The following is a 17,120-nucleotide window of genomic DNA, read 5'->3' on the forward strand; positions in this document are numbered from 1 at the left end:
TTTTTTTGATCAAATAGTTATATAAAAACTTTAAGCCATGTGTTTACTACTGGTAGTAGAAGTAGTAGTAGTAGTAGTAGTAGTACTAACCCTATGATACAAGTTTTAAAAACCAGTTTTTATTTTGTCAACTATTATACCGTAAATTAGTTGAAAGTTTTTTTTTCAAAAAAAAATAAAAATAAAATAATTTATTTAGTTTTTCTTTGAAAGTTTCAGTGAAACTGTATGTCTGTTGAAACAGGTTTAACACATGAAAGCACATACCGATACAGATAGACACCCCATGAATACCTGTGCTCTTCTAAGTTGTTGTTGTTGTTGTTGTTATAATTGTTATATTAATTTATATGTTTTTATTGTTGGTTAACAACTATTATAAAGTTAACTAATTTTTTTTATATATATATAAAAAAATAAACTTAGTTTTAATGTATTAGAATTTTTTTTGTTGTAAATTACTACTAATAGATTTATTATTATTATTATTTAAAAATATTCTATACTATGGTACATGCTCAAAATAAAATTCATGTTTATATTTTAAAAAAAATACTCTAGGTAAAATAGTTATTATAAAAAATTTAGCTTGTAATATAAATTTAAAAAATGATACTGAATGTATTAATTAAATTATTAAATAATAGAATATTTAAAAAATTAGTATGCATAAATATAATAAAACTTACCTAGATAAGTTAGTATTAGTGTCTAGTGGCTATATGACCGCTGAAAACAGCCGAGAGCCCCGATTAGGGACTTGGGAGGGGACACCACCTGGGAATACCGGGTGTCCTAGACATTATTTTTTTGGGTGTATTTATACATGCGCGTTTATTATTATTATTTTTTAAAATAATATATTAATTAATTAAATAGAATAGTAATAATAATTTTTAATAAATAAATTAATTAAATAATAATTAGCCAAAAAAAACTTAAATAATAATAAACGCGCATGTATAAATACACACAAAAAATGTCTAGGACACCCGGTATTCCCAGGTGGTCTCCCTCCCAAGTACTAACCGGGTTAACTAAACTAAATTAACTAAAGTTATTGTTAAGCAATATTGTTTAATCAATATTTTATAAATTAATTTTAATTTTATTTACAAATATTTAGTAATAATTTATAATATATAATATTAGTTAATTTTAAAAATATATAATAAAATTTTATAGTATTTTGTTTCAAATTTGTTATATAAATATATTATAAATTATATACAAATATACAGTAATACCTGTAATATAATGTGATATAAATTATTATTATTAATAATAATTTATATCACATTATATTACAGGTATTACTGTATATTTGTATATAATTTATAATATATTTATATAACAAATTTGAAACAAAATACTATAAAATTTTATTATATATTTTTAAAATTAACTAATTTATTATTATTATTATTATTTATAGATTAATTGAAATCATGTCAAATATTTTTTATATACAGTATATATATATTGATATATTTTAAATAAAAAAAAAATACTATCAAACACTTTATAATACTAAAAAAAATTATTACAATTTTGTAATATACAGTATAAACTTTCAAAAAACATTTTTCCAGTATTGTATTTTGTGTTATTAAGTTTTTTTTTGTTAAAAAAATAAAAATTTAAAATTCATTGAAGCCATCCGAGACATACACCAAATATTAGTCAACCAAAACATATAACAAAGTTTTGTGACTTTTTAAAAAAAAATGTTTTATTAAAATAAAATATCTTATAATTATTACATAATATATATACTGTATATATATATATATATATGATATACACTGTACTATCAATATTAACCATCAAATTCATAGTACAGTAGTATTAGACAAACAATGAGATATACATTAATATTTTTGTCCAAAAAAAAAAGTTTATAATTTTTTTTTTGAAAATAAATAAATATTCACTTTTAATATAATAATAGTAATAATTATTGCAAAACAAACATTGTTTTTACTGAAAAAATATTTAAATATTTTTAAATGTAATAATAATATTATAAATATCTAAATAAATAAATTAATTGTTTATTAATTAAGTTATTATTTTATTTTATTTTTTAACAAAATTTATTAATTAGTTAAAATAATAAGTCAATTAATAACACACACACACATTAACACACGTAAGCTTAAAGTTTTTAAATATAATAATAATAAATATTTTTGGGTCAAAAAACATTTATTATGTGATTCATCATTAAAATAAATTTTTTGTATTTATTTATTTATTTAAAAAAAAAAATGTTATTATTATTACAATTAAATTTAATTTATAATTAACTAATTGAATTAACAGTATTATTAATAAATAAGTTTTGAAAATAATAAAATAAAATACATATTAATGTGTGTCTACTGTATTGCAATATAGAGTGGCTAAACAATGGGAGTATTTAGTATTAACTAATTGTTTTGGTTAAAAAATTTATAAAATTAAAAAAGAATTATAACTAATTTATAACAGAATAAAATAAAATAAATTTTTAAAAAATGTTTCTATTTTTATTTAAATTTACAAAAATAATTAAAAACTATTTAATATTACATTGATATATATATTTGTTTTGAATAGTTTTAAAAAACTACAATTTTTAGAACAAATAAATAAAATTAAATAATTATACTTTTTTTTTAATAAAAAAAACTACTTAAATAGTTTTAATAATTTTAGTTTATTATTAGTTTTTCTAATCTAAATATATATATATATATATATATAACTATCCTGGACACTTGATCACTCTAAAATCTAATATACAGTTTACACTAATCTATGTAAACTACATTGGAACTATAGAGACATTTCTAGACTTTACTTGTACTGTACTGTACTGTACTGTATGTGTGACATCATAGCCGGTAGGTTAGGGGAGGAGTGGGCGGAGTCAATAACCCTTTTTAGCCAATCATTGAGCGACACATTTGGGTATAATAGCCAATCGCTAATCGACACGATTGCCTGTCAACTCAGTTAATATTATTAAAGCATTGACTTAAACACTAGTATATAATAGTATTAATACTCTCTCTCTCTCTATCTTTGAATATACAATACGTGTCTTTTAATATACAATTCAATACATTATTATAACTATAAGTCTATAAAACAAAACACACGTTTCGGGTGACTATTATTATTAAGTCAATTATTACCTATTGATTGACCACTTTTTTTTTGGACGGACGGACGGACGGACTGACCGACCAATTGGTCCATTCAAGTGATTTATAATAATAATAATAATAACTACAAACTTAATGGTAAGTAACTATTAGTTTTTCAAATCAATCATCAATTGAATTGATTGCCGGCTTATTGTTGGGGGTGTTGGGGATCAGTTCAGGTGATGTCTATGTCATTGATTAGCTCATCATTTAATTTAATTTTTAACAAACCAGACAATGAAGAAAACTTGTGGCCACTACTGTCTGGTGGCATTCGTGGCCCTGTCGGTGACGTTTTGTTTAGCGGCCAAAAAGGACGACTCGTCGTCCACAGCCGACGGCAAAGACTCTGTCGGTACGGTTATCGGTATTGATTTGGGAACCACTTATTCGTGTGTCGGTGTGTTCAAGAACGGTCGGGTCGAGATCATTGCCAACGATCAAGGAAATCGTATAACACCGTCGTATGTAGCCTTTACTCAGGAGGGCGAACGTCTCATTGGCGATGCGGCCAAAAATCAGTTGACATCGAATCCCGAAAACACTGTATTCGATGTCAAACGGCTGATCGGTCGCGAATGGTCTGATAAAACGGTTCAATCGGATGTAAAATTTTTTCCATTCAAAGGTACGGTAATTGTTGTTTAGTACTACCGATAGATATCTATCAATCAAATCAATTGATTTACTTATTGATGACATGTTTTCATTCATTTCATACATTCATTCATTACCACAACCGCAACAGTTATCGAGAAGAATAGCAAACCGCACGTTAAGGTCGAGACGGCTCAGGGTATGAAAGTGTTTGCACCCGAAGAAGTATCGGCAATGATATTGACCAAAATGAAAGAGACAGCCGAAGCCTATTTGGGTAAAAAGGTTACGCACGCTGTGGTAACCGTACCGGCCTATTTCAACGATGCTCAACGTCAGGCCACCAAAGATGCCGGTGCTATTGCCGGCCTAATTGTTATGCGTATTATCAACGAACCGACTGCAGCGGCCATTGCCTACGGACTGGACAAACGCGAAGGCGAAAAGAATATCTTGGTTTTCGACTTAGGCGGCGGTACTTTCGACGTATCGCTACTGACCATCGATAACGGTGTCTTCGAAGTCGTATCGACTAATGGCGACACTCATTTGGGTGGCGAAGATTTCGATCAGCGAGTTATGGAACACTTTATCAAACTGTATAAGAAAAAAACGGGTAAAGATATGCGTTCGGACAATCGGGCCGTCCAGAAGTTGCGCCGTGAGGTCGAAAAAGCTAAACGAACCCTTAGTGGTGCACATCAGGCGAGGATTGAAATCGAGTCCCTATTCGACGGCGAAGATTTTAGCGAAGTCCTCACTCGGGCCAAGTTTGAAGAGCTTAATATGGATCTGTTTCGGTCGACACTGAAACCCGTACAGAAAGTTCTCGAAGATGCCGATCTACAGAAAAAAGATATCCACGAAATTGTTTTAGTCGGCGGTTCTACTCGTATACCAAAAGTACAACAATTAGGTATGTCTTGTTGTTGTTGTTGTTGTTGTTGTTTGGGATCAGATTAGTATTTATTAATTGTTTTTTTTTTGTTGTTGATCTCCTTTGGAAACAGTCAAAGAGTTTTTCAATGGCAAAGAGCCGACACGCGGTATCAATCCGGACGAAGCCGTAGCTTTCGGCGCTGCCGTCCAGGCGGGCGTACTATCCGGCGAAGAGGATACCGGCGAACTGGTCCTATTGGACGTTAACCCACTGACTATGGGTATCGAAACTGTTGGCGGCGTTATGACCAAATTGATTCCCCGAAATACAGTCATTCCGACCAAAAAATCCCAGATATTCAGGTAGATATTCATTAGTTTTTCTCCCCACCCCTACCCTACCCTACCCCCCACCCAATAGGACTGTCACTAAACTGTATTTTTTGTTGTTGTTGTTGTTTAGTACCGCATCCGATAACCAACACACCGTAACCATCCAAGTCTACGAAGGCGAACGGCCGATGACCAAAGATAACCATATGTTGGGCAAGTTTGACTTGACTGGTATACCGCCGGCACCCCGTGGTGTACCCCAGATAGAGGTTACATTCGAAATCGATGTCAACGGTATACTGAAAGTATCCGCCGAAGACAAGGGTACCGGCAATAAGGAAAAGATTACGATTACCAACGATCACAATCGCTTGACACCCGACGATATCGAACGGATGATCAAAGACGCCGAGAAGTTTGCCGACGACGACAAAAAAGTCAAAGAGAAAGTCGAAGCTAAAAATGAATTGGAATCGTATGCCTATTCCTTGAAGAACCAGTTGGCCGACAAAGAGAAATTGGGCGGTAAGATAACCGATGAGGAAAAGACAACCATAGAGTCGGCAGTTGATGAGACAATCAAATGGATGGAATCGAATTCGGAAGCAGAAGTATCGGAAATGAAGGCCAAGAAGAAGGAACTCGAGGATACTGTTCAGCCGATTATTGCTAAACTGTATGCCGGAGCTGGAGGTGCGCCGCCGCCACCCGGCGGTGATGAGGACGGCTCGTCATCGCCCGATACGGAAAAGGATGAACTTTAACCTGTCTTTCATTGTCTATATATATATCTCTCTCTCTCATTGTTTGTATAAAAATAAGCAATCGTTAGGTGTTTTTAATTATTTTATTAATTAATAATATAATATATTAGCTCTCATTTTATTCATCACCCAATTGTTTCCAAACACTTCAAACAAAACAACTACAACAACAACAAACAAGTCATCAAATTTCTAATTTATTTTTTTTTGATTTATATTATATTTAATTTATGATTAAATTAATTGATTTTTTTTAATTAGTTATTTTTATTTGAATAAATAAAGTATTTATTCAAACATATTAATAATAATAATATTATATAAATAATAATAATTTAATATTTAAATAAAATTTACCTTTTTTATTAAAAAAAGAAAGAAAAAAAGTTAAATTAATTTTTTTGTTTTTATCTAACTTTTCAATTATTAAATTAAATTAGTTTTTTAAATAAAAAATTGAATGAATTTTACTTTTGAATTACTTTTAATTTTTTGCCCGATCAATCAATTAATGTTAACCAATATCTGTTTATTAAGTATACCCACCCATACATACACAGACACACCCACCCCTCCCACAAATACACACACAGTCTTAAAATGATACTGGTACAATTAAGTTTTAATAATTAATACATTAGATAACACCAACAATCATATTACCCATAATATTCATATACCGGTACACTATATATTGATATATATAGATATTAATTTAGCATGTATAAATATAAATTTTTAATTGATAAAACTATCTAGATAAGTTAGTATTGATGTCTAGGGCCATATCACGCTGAAAGCACCGGTTCTCGTTCGATCACCGAAGTTAAGCAGCCGAGAGCCCGGTTAGTACTTGGGAGGGAGACCACCTGGGAATACCGGGTGTCCTAGACATTTTTTTGTGTGTATTTATACATGCGCGTTTATTATTATTTAAGTTTTTTTGTGGCTAATTATTATTTTATTGTAATTATTAAAAATTATAATTACTATTTTATTTAATTCTAATTAATATATAATAAAAAATTATAATAAAACGCTCATGTATAAATAAATACACAAAAAAATGTCTAGGACACCCGGTATTCCCAGGTGGTCTCCCTCCCAAGTACTAACCGGGCTCGACGCTGCTTAACTTCGGTGATCGAACGAGAACCGGTGCTTTCAGCGTGATATGGCCCTAGACATTATTATTAACTTATCTAGATGATTTTATTAATTATTATTTAAACATATATATATATATATATATATATAAATATATTTATAAATAATTTAATTAATTAATAAATAATTAAACAAACAAACAAAAAGTTTACAATACATATGTACAGTAGCTATGCTTACCATTTGAAAACAATATAAAACTAAACAAAAATATTAAAATCATTGATAAAAAACAAATATATTTATTTATAATACATAAATAGTTTTAAAAATTTTTATGAAAAAAAAACTTAATTATTTTAATCCAATAATTTAATCGAGGTACAATTACTAGTTTTTAAATTAATTAATTAAGTAATTAATTTAGTTATTAAATAAATAAAAACTAAATTAATTACATTATAAACTAACATACATATATATTTATATAGTGCACATGCGGAACATGTATGGACAGTACAAATGTATATTAAATAGCAATAATTTATTTGCAATATACATTTGTACTGTCCATACATGTTTCGCATGTGCACTAAATATTGCCAATAATACAAACACGTGATTAACATTTGTTTAGTTTTGTTTTGGTTTTGGGTGTAAACACTGTGTGTTAAGTCACCGGCAAATTGACCGGTAATTTCATTGTCACCCACCCGACGGTAGCCGTAGCGGACAGTCAGTCAGATGTCTTTGTGTATAAAGTTTACCAACCGATTGGTCATTAGATACCAGTGGCGGCGGTTGTGGTGTCAGTACAACAACAGCGGTGTCCACTTATCGGCCGCCGCGAGATCTGTTCATCAGTTGTCACAATTCAAGACACCGGCGACGGCGGCGGCGGCGGCGATATGTTGTCGACGACATCACTGGAGGACAACACGGCAACCATCACTAGTTGTTATGAAGACATTTAATCGGGTAATTATATGACCAATTGATTTGACCGATCGGTTACTATTTATTATTATTATTATTATTGTCCACAATATCTATATATATATTAGTCGGTAAAGACTGGACAACCAGACGATGGCAAACGAAATCTATTCAGTTGGAAGTCATTCCTGATATCTGGCGGACTGTTTGCCGTATTTATGGCCGCATTCTTACAGTTCAAACAGGAAAAGATGCAAAAACTAGAGAAGGATCGGAAACGATCGCTCGGTCGGGCATCGATTGGCGGTCAATTTGAACTCATCGACCAAAATGGCCGCCCGTTTCAATCCAAAGACCTGTTGGGCAAATGGTATTTACTGTACTTTGGTTTTACTCATTGTCCCGATGTATGTCCCGATGAAATCGAAAAAATGGTCGAAGCGGTGAAAAAAGTCCGACAAATGTCCGGTATGGACGACATCCGTATGGTATTTATTACTGTCGACCCGGAACGGGATACGCCCGAAGCCGTCAAAGGTTATCTGAAAGAGTTTTCCGACGAGATTATCGGTTTGACCGGTAGTAAGGATCAGATAGAGGCGGCCACTCGGGCCTATCGGGTGTATTATTCGGCCGGACCTCGCGATCACGAAGATGACTATATTGTCGACCATACGATTATCATGTATTTGGTTAATCCGAAAGGAGAGTTTGTCGACTATTATGGTCAGACAAAAACGGCCGACGATGTCTGTACGGGTTTGGCCTTAAATCAGCTAAAGTACCGAAAAGCTAACAAAAAGTTTGGTATATTTTGATCAATCAATCAATCAATTAGTCAGTCAAACAAACCGACCGATTGATCAATCATTTAGTTCTTAATTAGTTACCAATCATTTAGTTAGTAATTATTAATTAATTACCGAATAAATCAATCAAATTAAGTCACTTTTATATATATATAATTCATCAATGATTTAGAGAGAAAAAAACAAAACAATTATTGTTTAATAATAATAATAAACATTTTTTTTAAAATTTATTTATTTGTAATTTAAATATATTTATATAAATTTATATTATTATTAAGATATATATATTAAAAATTTTATTACCGTAAATATCATAAATTTTATATATATCATATAATACTAATAGTATTAATAATAATAATAATAAATAGATAGATATAAAATAAGCAATCAATTAATTGACCTTGACATTATTTTTTTTTATTTAATTGTATATAATTTTGTTTTAAATGTAGAAATATTTGGTGTGCTATACAGGCTATAATTATTACTATAAATTAGTACAGTATTATTGTATTGTATTTATAAAGTGATAATTAATTAATTAATTTTTTGGTACCGCAATAATTGCATTAAATTAATCTATCAATATATACTGTATATATATAAAATTTATATAAATTTATGTTTGTATTATTAATATATATATATGAAAAAAATTGAAAACAAAAAATTCAATTAGTAATATACAGGTATTATTATTATTATTGTATAACTAAATCACAGAATCGGTATGTTTAGTGGGGGGGGGTATGTCTTATTGAAAATTTTTATTATTAATTTTTAAATATATCAATAATAATATATTAAATTATTTTTTGTTATATGAGTATTCAATTAGTTAATCAATAATAATAATAATTATACATAAAATATCTATGACTTAGATTTTGAAAATTATTATATTATCATTATATGTGTGTTATTATTATTATTATTATTATTATTATTAAAACTTTTGTTATTATTATTAATAATTGTTATTAAAAATTTAAATTCATTTGAACCAAACAAACAAATAAACATAAAAAATGATCGCAAATATTATCACAGAATTTTTATGGAGAGTTAGTTATAATAATAATAATAATTATTATTTTAAAAAAAAATTGGGAAAAATGTGTGGAATTATAATAATAATTATTTTTTAAAAAAAAAACAATTATTTTTTTGTTTGTATGTTTTTTTTGGTTGCAATCAATTTCTACACACAATATATACAGACAGGTATATCAATATATTAATATAATATATTTAAAAAAAATGTTTTTTTTGTTATATAATATAATATAATAATAATAATATATATATTTTAAGGTAAATCTGGTAATTAATAAAATTATTTGAATGACTAGAAAAAAATTTATTTTCTTTTTTTTTGGTCGACAATAGTCATCACAAACAATGGTAATGTTGTTGTTGGTGTTGTTGGTAGTGGTGATGGCATCGGTTGTTCTGACTGGCCATCATCTGGAGGTCAAAGGTTAGGGTCAGGTATCCATAGCATCACGATTTGCTGTCACCGACAACTGTTGCCGACTGTTGTCTCTTTTGTTGCATCAGATGTCTTAGTTTTGATAAATTGTTTTGCGTTATCTGGTCATCGGGTTTCAGCCGTAGCGCTTCCAGATAGCTTAGTTCGGCCTCCCGGAGCTTACCATTGACGTGTAGCATAGCACCCAAATTCATATGACTGGTCGCCTCGTTTGGCCTCAAACGGGTTGCCCAGCGGTAATAGTTTTCCGCTTCGTCGTTGCGCTTAACCTAATCAACAACAACAACAAAAATTACCGATAATTGTCGGACAAAAAAAAACAATTACCTGTCTTAAGGTGTTTGCCGTATTGAAGACAATTTCGTAGTCATTGGGCGACAGTTTAATAGCTTTCAGATACAAATCGACAGCTTCTTCATGGCGTTGCTGTTCCGATAGAAATTGGCCTAAAAAAACACAATTTATTTATTATAGATTTTTTACCGATATTTACCGATAATATACTACTGACCATAATGTTGATAAACACTCGAGTCGTTTGGCGCCAATTGTTTAGCTTTGAGAAACCATTGTTCCGATTCCTGGGTACGGCCAGCTTTGACCAACATTTTAGCATAGGTCAAGTGTGCGGGTATATGATCCCATTTGGCCGCCAGTGATCGCTTAAACCATTGTTCAGCATCGGCCAGTTGGCCGAGTTTGAAGTAGGCTTCGCCAACCATATTGTACAGCGACTGGGCCTGATAGTGATGGGGCATACGATCGATGGCCTGCAAATAGATGCCGAGTGCCCGACCGTAGTCGCCGTCGTCGGCATAGATACGGCCCAGATTGAACAGTGCCGATATTCGGGTACTGTCGTGCAGTTTCGGATCCTTGAGGCCCGAGCTGTCCAATTGCGAGCAATGTTTGTAGGTGTCGACGGCTTCCTGTTTCCTGCCTAACTGTACCAATACTAGACCCATGTTTAGGTGGGCCATTGCCAGCCGGGGCCGAAACTGGACGGCATATTTGTAGCTCTGGAGGGCCTCCTCATAGCGTCCCTGTTCTTGTAGTAGTATACCTCTATAGTATGTATAATAAATTTATTAATTAATTATTTATTGAAATAAAACAAAAAAAATAAATAAAAAATAAATTTAGCTAGATTAGAATTTGATAATTTAAAAAATAAAATTTGTTTTATTAGTTAGTTATATTGTATATAATTTATATACATTGTATATATATATATAAAGTTATATATGAATTAAATTTTTATCTAAAATTTAATTTTTTTAAAATATTTATTACTAAAATGTTAGTATTCAAAATTTAGTAATAAATTATTATTATCATTACTACTAATACAAGTATAATATAATAACTTTAATAACTTTAATAACTTAAATATAAAAACTTTAATAACTTAAATATAAAAACTTTAATTTATTAAATTTAATTTTGTAATTATTTTTTAAGTATAAATATATATATATAATTTAAATTTGGTTTTAATAGAATATAGATAATTTATTATATATAGTTTATTAGCCATATTAAAAGTGATAATTTGTAAAAAATATTAAAAATGAAATATTATATACAATTTTTTTTTATTTTAAAATATTTATTTATCTATTTTTTTGGTGCATAATTTTCTAAAAATTTACTTAAGTAATACTTATATAGTTTGAATGATAAAATTTTTAAAAAATAAAAATTCATAATTTAATTACAGGTATAAACTTTTAAACATTTTTTTTAAATATCTATAGTATATATTCAATACATATAATTTTTGATAACAAAATTATTGGTTATATGAAAATATTTTCAAATATATATATACTGTATATATATATATTGATATAAATAAGTATTCAAATAAAAATTATTCAAAAATAATCTACACACGATATTTTTTAAATAATAATAATAATAATAATAACTATTATAACTAATTTATCATTTATTATATATATATATATATTTTAAAAATAATAATAAATATAAATATATTTAAATTATATGGTCAAATAATAACAACATTTTATTTTTATTTTGTTAACATACTGTAAGTTTTATACTGTTTTATACAATATATTTCAAATAATAATATAATAATAATAATAACAAATAGTTTTTATTTTCAACAAATATTCAACTAATCATTGAAAATAATAAAAATACCAGAAAAATATATGTATTATATATATATATATATATATATATATATATATATATATATATGTTTTTGATTTGAAAAACATGTCTTAATGTTATGTGATTTATGATCCATTGAATACATTAGCATTTAATTGATAGCCGAAAGAGAGAGAGAGAGAGAGAGAGAGAGAGAGAGAGAGATAATGAAATTGTTATTTACTTAAACAACAAAATAAGTGAAGTTTAATAATATTTCTCTCTTTTTAAGTCTCTCTCTCTCTCTCTCTCTCTCTCTCTCTCTCTCTTTCAATCGTAAAGTGGTTTTTTCTCACAATTAGTCGGCTTATCTATCATACAAAAAAATGTACAGTACTTACAGTTTATTCCGTATATAAATACATATACAGTATATATTGTAAACTTATATACAGTATATATTGTAAACTTATATACAGTATATATATATATATATATATAGAAAGGTTAATATACAACAACTATTTAAAAAAATAACAAAAAATCATAACAAAAATCATAAGTAAGTTTAAATATATATATATATATATAAATTATATGTTAATATAGATTTGTGAACGAAAGAGAGAGAGAGAGAGAGAGAGAGAGAGAGAGAGAGAGAGAGAGAGAGAGAGTATAAGTAATAAAAAAAACTATTAGTTTTTTTTTAATTTTAAAATAGTAACTCTTATCATATGGCTTTAAAAGGTGCATAAAATGTTTTTTTTATATCATATAAAATATTTTTAAAAACTTGAAAATAAAACATAATTTGACTTAATTCGTGAATAAGTATGCAATTATATATATATATAATGTAAGATAATATAGTGTATATCATATATATATAAAAAAATTAAATAAAACTATAGGTCCCTGAATTTGGAGTCGTGTTTAATACACATATACTATACTATACTATATAAAAAAAATTAATATTATATAAGCCTTTATCTTAAAGTACATAAAAAATATATACCGGTATTAGTTAGTAGTAGTAGTATTAGTATTAGTAGTAATAGTAATGCATTTTAGCTATTATTGATAATTTTCTAATTATAAAAAAAATAAATTCAAATACAGTTTAAAAATTTATTTTTTTTTTGCTTCACATAAACATTATATACAGAGTCAATGCCATTAATGTGTTTTTAAAAAAAAAATAAAATAAAATAAAAAATGTATTTTTCAGCTGAAATAAAAATACCATTTAATAATCGCTACAATCATTATCATTATTATTATTATATAATTTATATATTTTATAGACACATATGTCTGGAAAAAAATAAGTTTAAAAATAATTTACATATAATTGTTCGGAAAATTAATGATTTTAAATCACATTATAAAATAAATATATTTTTTATTATTTACTCTATAATATTCTATAAGTCTATAAAAATAAAATAAAATATTAAAAAAAACTAATTATTATTATTAGTATTACCAGTAAATATCATTTACATATCACAAACTATACTATACTATACTATAGTATATAAAATTTTAATGACAACCAAAAACTAATGATAACCAACAAATAAAAAAAAATAAATGTTTTATTTTAGCCATTAATGAGATATCGATAGCTAAACATTTATAATATAAATTTTTATATATAATATACTTAACAACAAAAAAACACTTAATTGTTATAACAAATGGCTATTTAATTGACTATCAAATAGTAGTAGTAGTAGTAGTAGTAGTATTGGGTATACATTAAACTATAATATATATATATATATTATAGTATATGACTATTATGTTATATACATATATTTTTTTAATGATACACACACATATAGAAAAAATGATAAATTTTTTTTTTTAAAATAAAAATAATTTAATTAAATTATTTTTTTTATAACATACAAATTATAGTGGACATCGGCCATATTGAACCGGTAGGTCAGAGCCTTTTTGTAGGCCTGTTCGGCCTCACGTTTCTTGGACTGGGAGCTCAATATGTTGGCTAAATTGCCGTAAGCTATCAACAAACAAACAAACATAGATTAGTAGGTTTTATACCTAACATAACCAACATAGGGTAACCAACAAAAAAACCAAACTATACATACCTTTAGGCGGATTGACATCAATGCCGGAACGGTAGAGATTTTCTTCGGATAGCCAATCGATGTTACGTATGAACGTACGCCACGAAAACGATACTAACAGTACAGTTAGGGCTACCAGTGCTACGAAACGTATGGTTTTACGGTGTCGGAGAAAATAGTCGATACCGATGGCCACTAGTAGGCAGTAGCCGAAACTGGGTATATATAGTATACGTTCGGCAATAACAAAGCCGACATAGAAAAATAGATTGGTTGCCGGTATGAATGGGATGATCAACAGAGATAGTCCTATTGTTATGCAATCCATTTGGGTCATTGTCATGGATGATGATGATGATGATGATGTCATTGTGCTATAGAAGCTACCGGTGCTGCTGCTAGTATCATCTAGAGAGGTAACACTAGATGATGATAAACTAGTATTAGATGGCGAACTACCGTTACTACCGGTGCTGCTATGGCTATGGCTACTAGTGCTGGACGTCGTAACATCACAATTATTATTATTATTATAACTGTTATAATTATTTTTAGTATAATTATTATTATTATTATTATTGTTATAATTATTTTTAGTATAATTATTATTATTATTGTTATAATTATTTTTTGTATAATAATTATTATTATTTACACTATAATTATTATTATTATTAAAATTATTATTATTATTATTATTGAGATAATAATAAGAGTCGCAACTATACATTGAGTTATTATTATTATTACATGACTTATTATTATAATTAAACGGCCGTTTTAGGTGCTGGTGCTGCTGTTTGTAGTGTTGGTGCTGATGCTGATGGTGTTGATAACAACAGGGCGCACATCCGCACCCACCGTTAAATGTACACAATTCGGGGGCACTGGTGGTGGTGGTGCTAGTGTTGGTGGCCATCATCATCATCAGTGACCGCATTTGCTGGCACTTTGTATAATAGTATTGTAGTAGACATTTGACTATCAGTGTCAGTCCAGTATAGAATACTATGGATACTAGATTACGGGGATCGCCTACCGACTGGACCAGCGGTATGGACTCCATTGACCAGTCAAAGCTTAGATAGCGCGGATAGATTAGTAGCCAAAAGTTGAAAACAGGTAGATAAAGGAATGTCAGAAAACGGATTATCACAGATGGATGATCGCTGGCCGGATTATCTGACGGTGCAAATACAGGTGTCCGACCCATTAGCCCAATTCGTAGGCCAATCAATAGTAGGGCACTCATCCATAGATGTATTAAACCTATTCGCAGATATTTGTATCGTCTCTATAAAAATGTTTAACCAAAAAAAAAAATAAAACAAACAAACATATTATTAGGACATATGCTAATCAAAAATTATATACCGGTAAAGCATATTATAAGGGAACTGTATGTTAAAGATAGATAGATAGATAGACAGTCAAAAAACTAACTTCAATTATAATCATATGTATGATATCGGGTGTCAACGGAAATAGTTTATAATGTATGAACAGATGATAGACTGAACAGACGGCCAGCGCTGTTATGCCGTGCTCTTTGGTCAACATCGATACAGTGGCCAACGCTAGAGTAGTGTATAGATACAGGCGCTGGGGTCTATCCCGGCGATCGCTTAGTCGACAATATTTCATATAACACATAATGGCCAGTATGTAGAATATGGCTGCACCGACATCGGCCCGGCCAACAATACTGGCTATGGATTCGACGTGTATGGGATGGCTGGCAAACAGGGCGGCCGCTATCAGTGTAATACGTTTGCGTCGATTGAATATCTGGGCCGAAAAACGCATGAACAGGTAGGTGGCCGTCGAGTGTAGCCCTACGTTGAACAAGTGAAACCCGTACGGCCGTAGACCGTGTAGTAAATTGTTTAAGCGAAACGATACGACAGTTATCGGCCGATAGGATCCGTGCGTATTGGTTGACTTTAATGGTGTACCCCAGAAGTCATTAAGAAATAATGAGTACCAAGGAGTCGATGATAACAGATCCTGATTGGTACGTATGGCACGACTAATACATTAAGGGGAGAGAGAGAAAAAAAGAGAGTTAGTGAGTGTGTGTGTATGTGTGTGTATGTGTGTGTATGTGTGTGTATGTGTGTGTATGTGTGTGTATGTGTGTGGTGTGTATGTATGTGGTGTGTATGTATGTATGTGTGTGTATGTGTGTGTATGTGTGTGTGTATGTGTGTGTGTATATGTGTGTATGTGTGTGTATGTGTGTGTATGTGTGTGTATGTGTGTGTATGTGTGTGTATGTGTGTGTATGTGTGTGTATGTGTGTGGTGTGTATGTATGTGGTGTGTATGTATGTATGTGTGTGTATGTGTGTGTATGTGTGTGTGTATGTGTGTGTATATGTGTGTATGTGTGTGTATGTGTGTGTATGTGTGTGTATGTGTGTGTATGTGTGTGTATGTGTGTGTATGTGTGTGTGTATGTGTGTGTGTATGTGTGTGTGTATGTGTGTGTGTATGTGTGTGTGTATGTGTGTGTGTATGTGTGTGTATGTGTGTGTGTAATGTTTTTCTTGTTCTGTGTATGTGAGTTGAGAGAGAGAGAGAGAGAGAGAGAGAGAGAGAGAGAAAGAAAGAGAGAGAGAGTCATTACGATATATAATAGGATATACCGACTCTCTCTCTCACTCTCTATCTCTCTAAAGGCAGACATTTAGCTAATAGTTTAGCAAACATTATCCCTATATATACTGTCTGTAAATAAATATATATATATATATATGATAACTAAAGTATAATTTA

The 17,120-nt window shown here is 29.4% G+C and overlaps 3 protein-coding genes and 2 non-coding genes across 6 annotated transcripts in view; 3 read left to right on the forward strand and 2 right to left on the reverse strand.

Annotated features, from left to right (window-relative positions):
* The first annotated feature begins 3,022 nt into the window (after positions 1-3,022).
* Positions 3,023-5,971, forward strand: LOC128957355 (endoplasmic reticulum chaperone BiP-like). 2 transcript variants are annotated; one of them, XM_054303098.1, is made up of 5 exons: positions 3,023-3,290; positions 3,429-3,822; positions 3,943-4,707; positions 4,802-5,033; positions 5,134-5,971. In XM_054303098.1, exons 1-5 carry the CDS (start codon positions 3,288-3,290, stop codon positions 5,765-5,767), a joined length of 2,028 nt encoding a protein of 675 aa, XP_054159073.1. In that variant the 5' UTR covers positions 3,023-3,287; the 3' UTR covers positions 5,768-5,971. The 2 variants fall into 2 exon arrangements, with proteins under 2 accessions (XP_054159073.1, XP_054159074.1); XM_054303099.1 differs by lacking the exon at positions 3,023-3,290 and adding an exon at positions 3,355-3,373.
* A 571-nt stretch (positions 5,972-6,542) lies between these two features.
* LOC128959011 (5S ribosomal RNA) lies at positions 6,543-6,661 on the forward strand. Its single transcript, XR_008484573.1, has one exon. It is a non-coding gene; the product is annotated as a 5S ribosomal RNA (ribosomal RNA).
* Positions 6,662-6,834: 173 nt separating this feature from the next.
* Positions 6,835-6,953, reverse strand: LOC128959009 (5S ribosomal RNA). The gene has a single exon (XR_008484571.1). It is a non-coding gene; the product is annotated as a 5S ribosomal RNA (ribosomal RNA).
* A 513-nt stretch (positions 6,954-7,466) lies between these two features.
* Positions 7,467-8,789, forward strand: LOC128957578 (protein SCO1 homolog, mitochondrial-like). Its single transcript, XM_054303368.1, has 2 exons — positions 7,467-7,852; positions 7,939-8,789. The coding sequence occupies exons 1-2, from the start codon at positions 7,619-7,621 to the stop codon at positions 8,626-8,628; spliced, it is 924 nt and encodes a 307-aa protein (XP_054159343.1). The 5' UTR covers positions 7,467-7,618; the 3' UTR covers positions 8,629-8,789.
* Positions 8,790-9,951: 1,162 nt separating this feature from the next.
* Positions 9,952-17,120, reverse strand: part of LOC128957409 (protein O-mannosyl-transferase TMTC2-like) — an 11,712-nt gene continuing 4,543 nt past the window's right edge. The window contains exons 2-8 of the mRNA XM_054303153.1: positions 15,787-16,372; positions 15,001-15,637; positions 14,365-14,751; positions 14,159-14,273; positions 10,629-11,182; positions 10,445-10,563; positions 9,952-10,386 (exon numbers count right to left, since the gene is read on the reverse strand). Coding sequence (XP_054159128.1) covers positions 10,129-10,386; positions 10,445-10,563; positions 10,629-11,182; positions 14,159-14,273; positions 14,365-14,751; positions 15,001-15,637; positions 15,787-16,372 — 2,656 coding nt within the window. The 3' untranslated portion in view covers positions 9,952-10,128. The remainder of the gene's footprint in view (positions 10,387-10,444; positions 10,564-10,628; positions 11,183-14,158; positions 14,274-14,364; positions 14,752-15,000; positions 15,638-15,786; positions 16,373-17,120) is intronic.

The sequence above is a fragment of the Oppia nitens genome, unplaced genomic scaffold (genome assembly GCF_028296485.1).
Source record: "Oppia nitens isolate AA-2021 unplaced genomic scaffold, nextdenovo-longstitch-racon4-pilon3 scaffold3_pilon_pilon_pilon, whole genome shotgun sequence".
In the NCBI taxonomy this organism is placed as follows: domain Eukaryota; kingdom Metazoa; phylum Arthropoda; class Arachnida; order Sarcoptiformes; family Oppiidae; genus Oppia; species Oppia nitens.

Coding starts and splice junctions, on each gene's coding strand:
- LOC128957578 (XM_054303368.1), top strand. CDS start 7,619: ATGTCTTTGTGTATAAAGTTTACCAACCGATTGGTCATTAGATACCAG. Junction 7,853..7,938: donor TTATGAAGACATTTAATCGG/GTAATTATATGA, acceptor TATATATATTAG/TCGGTAAAGACTGGACAACC.
- LOC128957355 (XM_054303098.1), top strand. Junction 3,823..3,942: donor AAAATTTTTTCCATTCAAAG/GTACGGTAATTG, acceptor CAACCGCAACAG/TTATCGAGAAGAATAGCAAA. Junction 5,034..5,133: donor AAAAAATCCCAGATATTCAG/GTAGATATTCAT, acceptor GTTGTTGTTTAG/TACCGCATCCGATAACCAAC.